We start from the raw sequence: 9,710 nt of genomic DNA, 5'->3' as shown, positions 1-9,710 counted from the left end.
GCTAATTAGTCGTAGAATAAGGTAGAACCAGCGTAAATGTGGCTCTCTCGAGATCATTTCGCGCGGGGAAGGGCGCCCCAGCATGCAACGGGCTTCGTTCTAGCCAATACACAGCGCAGGTCATCTAAGGTGAACCAATCAGAGCGTAGCTACTTGCATATTATAATGAGCATGCTGCATACAGGGCGGCAGCGGCCAGGGCGACCGGCCCTGAGTGCGCGGGAAATGTGTTTCGCAACTATATTTTTACGGGGATTTTCTGACGTTTGACGCTGACTTTGGCACGATATGATCGCACTACCATGTACACGCTACCGTAGGCGGCAAATGAGTGGTCATTTTTATATAATCGTCGAGAAATTTTGGCGTTATGCACCCGGAAGTGAGCCGATCTCAGTTTGCGTTCCCTCGATTTTTGACAGTTTCCCCCCTCAAAATAAGAAACAAAACTACCGCTATTAAATAGAACCATGTATTACAATTATCATTTCAACATGATAGATCTATTATATATTCCTTTATTAACTATGATATCATCATGGTTGTGGAAAGTCCTCAGCTGGCGAACCGAGTCCTTGCGCCGGGAGTGACGGTACATTTTACCGTGAGTATTAAAGCCGCTAGTACTAGTAAGCCGCGCGCCTTACAAAAATTATAATAATTTTTCTTTTGTGTCAAAAACCGCCGTGAATTTAAGGCATGAGTTACCGATTTATATTTCTTCTACGGCAGATATTTCTTGTTTCGTCACGTCCCATGACGTCCTGTGAGAGCGGTAGGCCGCCGCTGGTACAAAATGTACAAGACATCGTCTGCCCACTGCTACACTTTGTTGACATACATTGTATTACACAACGTAATTTTCCGCTAGAAATAACTATAGAATAGCATTAAAAGATAGCACAATTCGCTTCACACAGTCGACACATGGATAAACCACAAAGTTATTTTACGAATCACATGTCCACTTGCCTCTGGTGCTGTTATTTTTCAAGGGGCAACATCGCAACACATTAGCGGACGCCCCAGGAGGTGGCAAATTGCTATTGTCTTGTCGGCGCGCAAAACAAACATGAAATCCGACCCTTTCACATTAACGCAAACGGTAACGCGTTAGAAATAATTTCTGACGATTTTCTAACCATTTTCTGACGAAAATCTAACCAAATACTGACGATTTTCTAACCATTTTCTGACGAAAAAATAACTCGTTAGTAACGGGGTACCCGGTTAACTATAACGCGAACGGTACTGTATTTCCAAAAATGAATTTCGAGCCCTACTACATGTACATGCTGGTCAGTCCTGTCATTTGTCCTCACAGAACACCACATGACATACAGTCTGTCAATCTGTGACCACAGTTCACTAACCATGCTCCAGATCTGTCACCTTCACTCAGACAAGCTACATTTTAATAATCCTTGGTTTCTATGGTAACCCATCTCAGGTCGATGACCTCATGACAGGTAAAAAAACGACTTGGGAAATTGGTCCATCCATGTGCTGGAGATAATTAAGTACGTAATTAGGCCGTTTATTTGAAACAGGTAATATATCATGATTATCAGAGACCCTGTATGTACAAGGTGTATGCTATAAAGGTTTTGTCATTTGCCAGGCAAAACAAATGGTGTTTATAACGTGTTATACGAGAGAAGATGTCAAAAGTATGATTTGCATTACATCCTGATAAAAACTTGGGAAATAATATCAATTCTGAAATAAAATATGGGGTTAAACACATTTATGATGAACACAAGATAGCTACAAGATATCTTGGTATCCTGGTCCCTGCCAATTCGAACAATCCAGAATTTTGTGGTAAAACTGTCTTAAACATAAGTAACTGTTGCTCAACAGCACATACTAGTATCATAAGGGGGCAGTGCATTTTTAAAATGTCAATCAGAAGTCTGTAACACACATCTCTTTTTCTAAATTGCCCTTTTGCTAAAAATAGCAGCCAGAATGCTGAATTCTAGATATTTTGTCCCTACTACTAGACCCAATCATCATCCTCAGTTACTGCATGATAAACCTGTCAGTCATTGTAGTAAACTTAACAAGATGTAGTTCCCAATAAGAAGTAAGGGGAGAGATATGTCTTGGGCAGGGGCTTATCTCAAGTTCTTTAGTGCCGATGCCAAGAAAGCTGATCATTAAATTGGCCATCTGATACAAAAAGCTGGTGTTAGAACGTTAACAGAAGTGCTATTATCAGGATACGAAGCCCATTTCAGGGACAAATTCCAAGGCTGTAACTGTAAGGGATTGTATAATCAGTCGAAGATTACAGTTTATAAGCCTGAACTTGTACATTTGGATAATGTGGGTATGTCACAAAGTTGAAAGTTTCTAGAATAAGTCTAGACATGTTTTATGCCAAATGTTAGAAAAAAAACCCATATATCCTACCTAACAAAATGACCCAAATAATTTTTTTTTCATTCATTGCTTTTAGATGACAACATAGGTTAATATTATTTTAATATACTAGTATATATTTATACTCTCAATAGATGTCCTAAATCTCTGTTGTATGTCTTGTGTGTGTTGATTTTATGTGTATATCACATAATTATATACTTCATATACTGGTAAGTAATAACTAAGAGTAAGAGGCAAAATGGGCTATTTTCTTGAATGATACTTTGAAAACATCCGTGAAGCAAGGACATAAACATCTGTGGCCTAAAGTAGAAAAGCTATGATAAGAATGAAAGACTTACGTTCAATAGATACTGTATTTTCAGTAGATGCTGGGTCTCCTGCAGGACTTTCTGCTACACACGCGTATGTACCCTCGTGTTCTGGTAACAACTTCTTAATCCTAACTCTCGACCCTCGTCTGAAAAAGAAAAAGTTGCAAACTGTGAACATAGCAAGAGAAGTTCCTCAACCCCCCAACATAAACTTCACAAAAAAATCACATATTGTCAAAAATATTCAAATTTGATTTACAAAAACAGCTAGAGCAAGAATGATGCGAGATCTTTGGCAACTATTGAATAACAATAATGATAATATATATAAGATACATTCATACAATGCAAATTTCTATTGTAAATGTAATGTAAGTTGTAAACTATTTAATTTTCTTCCAAGAACAAGACAATGTAGTTCGTGCTACTACAGTGACACCAAACTGTCGTCTTAATCTGAGTCAATAGGGGGCGCTTTTTCCAGGAGTGACAACATAATCCTGCTGGGTTGAAATTTTCCATGTAGATGTAGAATTTGTACCCAGCTAACGTCTTGGCCTTATGTCTTGTCCTTACGAGGTACAGATTTACATGTCTTGGCAGCCGTCCTTACAAGATAAGATGCATAGCACCATAGCAATCTTCCCTTACAGGGTCAAAAGATGGTATCTTTTTGGACAGACTGTACTTAGTACAGTATAATGGCACTGATAGAAGAGGACCCAGATGGGTAAAGTCGTCAGTAAGTACCACACTTAGGCCAAACGACTTGTCTGTCTGAGTCTACAACATCTGAGGGTCTATGTAACTTTTTATGGCTTCCATCCATGGGTGAAATGGCCAAGCTGTACAGTATTCCATAATATCCAATTATTCATGTAATTTGTTACACCATATCCCATAATTCACGTAATTAAAAGTTTTCTTTTAACTCATAGATTTTTTCAGGTACAGTACTGTACTTCAAGATGTATTTCAGACTGCATGTGCCAATGTTTAGCAGATGACATAACTAGGTGTCCTCAGTTTTCTTTTGGTACCTTTTCAATTAAGAAGAGGTGTGTTCTCCACATTTTGGGCACAACTCTGCCATAGCCATAAAAGCTGGCAGAATTGCTTCCTATGAGGAGTTTTGTTCTGAGCTACACCTTGGCCATACCCAGCTACTGAACAAGTTAGGCATTGTGGCAGTTAGGTGTGCTGTGCATATTTGATCCATTGACTGCAAAAGGGGACAAAGTCCAATACTTCCACAATGACTACATGCTTCACTTGTGGTCCCAAGAAGACAACAAAAGAACAAAATTCAGAAGGAATAAAGGAAAAAAGAAATACAAAGTTTGAATAGAACATGGAATAACAGTTTTACCTGATGTTTTCATATTTGTAATGAAAGGAATATTACAACTTATAAGCTATTTCTTACATGTTTTAATGTTACACAACAAACTCATTATCATAATTTATGCACAAACAGGTGCAATCCCTGCTTCCAAACAGTTTCTAAAACTGCTAATCTACCTACAAAAGAAAACACATTGAAACATAGAAAACAGCTTTTTACTTCTTCTCAAATGACTTTTTTGTCTGGGAGACTGGATAGGTTGCAAAGCAGTATGGGTAAAGGGGTAAAGTCTGCTGTCTCTGAAAGTGAGCAGGGATATCAGTGTAGAACTTTGAGATCCTCTCTCATCCCCAATAATGTTCTCATGAAATCCTTCAACCCTTTGACAGCATCCCAGGGATCAGTCATTACATGCTATGGCTCCTGGATTTAAAGTCTTTGCCTGGTATCTGATCTTCTCTGTATCCTAACAGGGGAGGAATGCCAATAAGGCTACTTATTGGTCCCTGCAGGTTATATCGTAATCGGCCTGGGGAGTTGGGGATATCACCGGCTTTATGCCTTCTGGCAGTCGGCTGATGATAGCGAGACCAGATTGCATAACGTCTTCCCATCAATCACAACATCCCAGAATCGATCAAACATTCAGCTGCAAAGACATGTATCCTTTGTATAATACTACACAGAATTTTCAGTATGCAGTACTTCGTTTCTAGAATATACTTTATCACTTGTAGCAGGCTTTCGATACGATTTTTCTCTTTCCTGCAAAATGTAACTCATGGTACCAATCTGACATTTTTTTAGTTTGAGTGATGGGTTGATTAATTTTATTTCTTCAATCTCGAAAACTTGGAAATCGTAGGGGGGGGGGGTAATTTCCAAACAGCAAAACAAAAATATTCTGAATGAGGAAATCTTCTTGATATTTACTGTGGTATTAAGCTTGATCTAGGGGCACTGACTAAAGCTTATGTTATAAACTGGACTCCAGGCTACTTTCTGACATAACAACAAATGGCGTCAAAAGAGACAAGAAAATTGTACTACTTACTTTGAGGGTTTGATTTGAACTCCTTTCAATTTCAAACTTTGTAACGGCTGGCCGTCCTTCTTCCACGTGACCGCGGGAAAAGGTTTGCCCTGGACGTTACACTTCAGTTGGACTTCTTCGCCCTCTGGTTTTTTCACCGGCCTCAAGCGGCCTCTGATTTTGGGCGCTTTTCCTGTTGAGAAGACAAAATAGAATAGCCACATTTAGAATTGCAGATACACACAATATGCAAGTACCCATAATATTATTGTGCTAGAAAATAAGAAATGAAGATGTGACACAAATTTTGCAAATTTTTACATCACCAGGCAAAATCCTAATAATCATGATACTTGATATATTTTCCTGACATTTCAAAATTAAATAATACCTAGTATTGCATCAAACTCACTCCATCACCAAACAAAAGAAAAGAATAAAAACATCTTCGATTAAAAAATGGCAACATTCCTTTTATACAAGTCAATGCAGAACAAAATGGTACATAATACTCCATTCATAATCAGGTATGCGGGGCGCTCCAGGTATGTGTGCGGCCCTTTGATGTAAGGTGGGCAAGTTTAAACATGTTCTTCCCTTCTTGTGTAAGAAATGACGACAGATGGGTAGTAAGCAAACTGGGACACCAGGAGACCACTCCATAGCTATTGACTCACCCTACAGCATGAGTACAAGCTAACTTTGAAGAGGTGGTCGATGTTGTTAGTCATGTGGTTTTGGTGGCAGGCACCCTGCTTGAATGGGTACATATAATAATTAACCTTGACCTTCAAAACACTAGGATACTACACATTCAAAAACATTAAAATCTATTACTGCTAGTAAAACAAACATATCTTAAGACTTAATCATATCCCTGGTGCCTGACCATTAGGTAGATTCAACTTATGATTATGAAGAGCACTATTCAAAATCAATATTCAAAATCCTCCTAAATCGTCCAGTGTTCTAGCCAGCCTGAAAATTTTTTTCAGTCATCTCAATTTTTTTTTGTTGTTGTTGTAATATTACGTCAAGTGCCTTGTTCGTAGGCAGAAAAATTTTGAAATCTTGACACTCTGAAATGCTACTTCCTGCATTTTGTCAGGCAACTTTTGTTGATAGACTAAGTTTTTTACTTCATAATTTTTTCACACACCGATTTCAGTCTGTCAAAGATGACAGATTGAGCAAAATTTTTGTCCAGATGACGGAATGTTGGAAACTAACTAGAATACTAACAATAACCACATCCAGGTTAGAAGGGGAAGTGGCCAGTGTTTGCCTGTAGGGGGGGTGATTACTTGTCTTGCTCCTGTCTTGATAACATCCTTTTGATAGAGATAAGACTGACAGAAGACAAAGTACAACTGGCTGGTCTAATTGGCCTTATCAAGAAGACAATTTACAGCACATGAGGGTGGCAAGGGGGTGGGATACAGGTGGGCAGGCTAGTGAGCTAACAGACTTAACTTCTTATCTCAGGAATTCAGTGTAGGTGGATGCAACATGTTGACATATAGATATACATAATTCATATCTAACGTTGTATTGAAAGAAAACTGTAGTGTAACAATACAGAGGCAAAATCGCTCCTTATACGTCTTATACAGAGTTTTTCTGTTGATGTTTGTAATATATTCTTAACTCTATAGTATATTCAGCAAGTAGCCTCATACCCCCCCCCTCAGTAATTATTCCATTTACATGTACAACATGTTCCTACATGCTCCTATTTAGACATCCTTGCAAATTGTTAATTAGATTGAACCAATCAGAATGCAGGAACAGTTAAAACTGTTCCTGCATTCTGATTGGTTCATTCTGATACAGAATCATACAGTTACAACCATGTAACAAAACTTCATAATATCAAGACAGAAGAAAACATTTTGGCTTTTTCATGGGTTGCAGTCTTGCAGTCGCAGAATAGGGAGAACTCATGTTGGAGGGGGGGGGGGCTTACCCTAATTTTCCAGTGGTCACAGAACAAACCTTTTTCTATGCCAGCATTTCCTGTGTGGGCTAGGAATTCTACACAGTGTGGGAGAGCGGAACGAATGTATTTCTCACACAGGGCATTGATGCTAACCTCTGTCTGGTGGATGTCACTTGCCTTACAAAACTGCTGCATGTCCTGGCCACAGACCTTTTTTTTAGCCAGATGGCCATGCGTAGGTTGACTGACATGTGAAAGAGGTTTCACAGGACAAAGGGTAGAAAAGCGTGTTCGAACTTATCCCCTAAAAAGGTCTTTCCTTTTTTTGACAGTTTCAGATCTAGGGGCATTTCACAGAAGTAGTATGGCATAATTTATCCACATTGTGGCCAGCTCAAATAAGTTTCGGTCATTTAATTAATAGTACATACACAAAGTGTTGACTAATCTTGTTTTTCTGATGCTTGCCATACTGTGTGGGAAGACATGCCCTTAGGGCCGGATGTTTAACTCAACGTAAGTGACAAGAATATAAAGAACAGAACACATCACCATGTGTTCATCCCAACAAAGAGAACAAAGATGGGCTTAAAAAAAGATAACTTACCAGAAAGTTCTTTCAAATCAATATTTAGGACACAAATCATACAACAAAGACATCATTCAGTCAGAAGAATGGAAACAGCTTTGAGTCTTAATATCCTGAAGCAAGTTGAGAAGCCTATAGCTTAAAACACCATGAAACACCTGTTAGGTATATATACTATTTTGAAGAACCTAACATACTTGGAATATCAATTTTTTTCCAATAAGATTATCCACTAATGAGTGATGAAGCAAATCTGATAAAACTTGAAACCTGAACAGTCATAAGAATTATTCTTCACCCACAAAGATTCTTTTTATTCACATAAATGTGTCTGTGAGGATATAATATACTGTACAGTAGTCATTATTATAGGTGCACTGCTTTAATGTATTGAGGCAGACCCCCTTGTTTTTAGTGGTATAGCCCTTACAGATACTGTATGTCGTCATAGCTTTTTTTCTCACTGTCTAGTACTTAGTCTATTTGCAGAAACAGTCCTATAATGGTATCTACAACAAACAGCAAGAGAATTCAAACACCAGAAAGCTGTTAGTCAAAATATACAGATTTCTCTCCCTGAAACAACAAACAGGGTTGGCGTGGATTTAGATGAAAGTCAACTCTTCCAAACCGACAATTCCCAGTTTGGCAAAACAGTAACATTTACCAGGCCAGGCCCCCTTTGAAGCTGACACAAACCCATACACTCTTACATTTGTACACAAAAACAGGAACTGTGCTAAGAATCAGTGGTTAGGGGTTACGAAGCCAACACCATACATCAAAGCCCTGCTGGTGATACACAGGAGAGATCTTGAGCTTGGTTGTCAGCAGAGCTGATACATGTGATGAAGTGTTTCCCCTTCCTTTCAGCTGATGGGTGATAAGCAAGCTAATCAAAGTGGTGATAACCAGGTCAGGACACAGCTGCGGCACATGTTCTGTCAAACTGACTCTTTAGGCCCACTTTACAGCACTCCTTTGCAGAGGCACTTTACAGAGACATACTTACTACAACTGTCATACAGAACAGATACCTAGGACGGTTGGGGGGGGGGGAGTTACGCTCATTCTCTCACTCAACATCCACAAAATCAAATTTAACATTGAAGCATCAGAAAGAGACATTTCACAATAACTTGGGGATTCCAGCGACAGTTTTTTTCGCCATGTAGAAAATATTCCATGCTAAACTAGCGCTTTATGTACAGGATGTCACACACGTGGAATAACATAGGCAACTAGCAAAGTACTGGATTGTAAATAGTGAATTGTGTAAAGTTTGCCATGTACTGTTAATTTTGTAATGTCTTTGTACGTTTGTAATATATGTATGTGAATATGAATGTGTAGACCACAGGAAGAATAGCCTCTTATGAGGCTAGTTGTGGATCTGAATAAAACTGAACTGAACTGAACTATCCCACGTGAAAATATCCCACAACAACTGCAGAGTAGTCATCCGAAAGCTCAGCAAAAGTCATTTCAGTGCATGTATAAAGAGCCAAATCCACCACCCAACCCCATGTTATAATGCATGTTCACACAGCTTTACTGAACACACTGTGCCTGTGTTGTTGACTTGTTACAAGGTAGCGGGGAATGTGAAGACTGTGACCTCTCAACCTACCCCACCACCCATCACCCTCACATCAAAGTTGGCAGACTCGGGGGAATGACCAGACCCAGACATAATACTCCACATTGGCATATTCCGAAGGCTTCAAAAGTCTTCTGCAAAATCCGAGCAGACCTAGAATCACTCAGAATATCCGATATGGATCGAATATGCATTGTATATACATGTGTAGAGAACAATATAGTCATAATTTCTATCTATTTCAAAGGAGACTTAACTTTCCATGTTAAACGTTAACAGACAAGGAAAGCATAAGTTTCAATACCATTTAGTAATTTATATTTTACCACCAAAAGTATCCCTTGAGATTTGAATATCATTATCCCAAACAATGGCTTGATCATGTTTGATGAAGAAAATGTGCATAATCAATGTCTTCTAGCTCAAATCTTTCTGGAACATGCTTCCTGAGTACTGCAGAGCTGTCAACATGAAATCTGTCATTAAAATACAGAAATAG

The 9,710-nt window shown here is 38.8% G+C and overlaps 1 protein-coding gene across 18 annotated transcripts in view; it reads right to left on the bottom strand.

The window, feature by feature from the left end:
- The window catches only part of LOC109485470 (pro-neuregulin-2, membrane-bound isoform-like), a 68,985-nt gene that overhangs the window by 29,471 nt on the left and 29,804 nt on the right, over positions 1 to 9,710 (bottom strand). For all 18 annotated transcript variants that reach the window (XM_019789101.1, XM_019789102.1, XM_019789100.1 and 15 more), the window contains exons 2-3: positions 5,105 to 5,276; positions 2,733 to 2,851 (exon numbers count right to left, since the gene is read on the bottom strand). In XM_019789101.1, the coding sequence (XP_019644660.1) occupies positions 2,733 to 2,851; positions 5,105 to 5,276 (291 nt within the window). The remainder of the gene's footprint in view (positions 1 to 2,732; positions 2,852 to 5,104; positions 5,277 to 9,710) is intronic.

This window comes from Branchiostoma belcheri, unplaced genomic scaffold (assembly GCF_001625305.1).
Source record: "Branchiostoma belcheri isolate BF01 breed outbred unplaced genomic scaffold, Haploidv18h27 scaffold76, whole genome shotgun sequence".
In the NCBI taxonomy this organism is placed as follows: Eukaryota; Metazoa; Chordata; class Leptocardii; order Amphioxiformes; family Branchiostomatidae; genus Branchiostoma; species Branchiostoma belcheri.
This window is presented reverse-complemented; position numbering and strand designations above follow the sequence as displayed.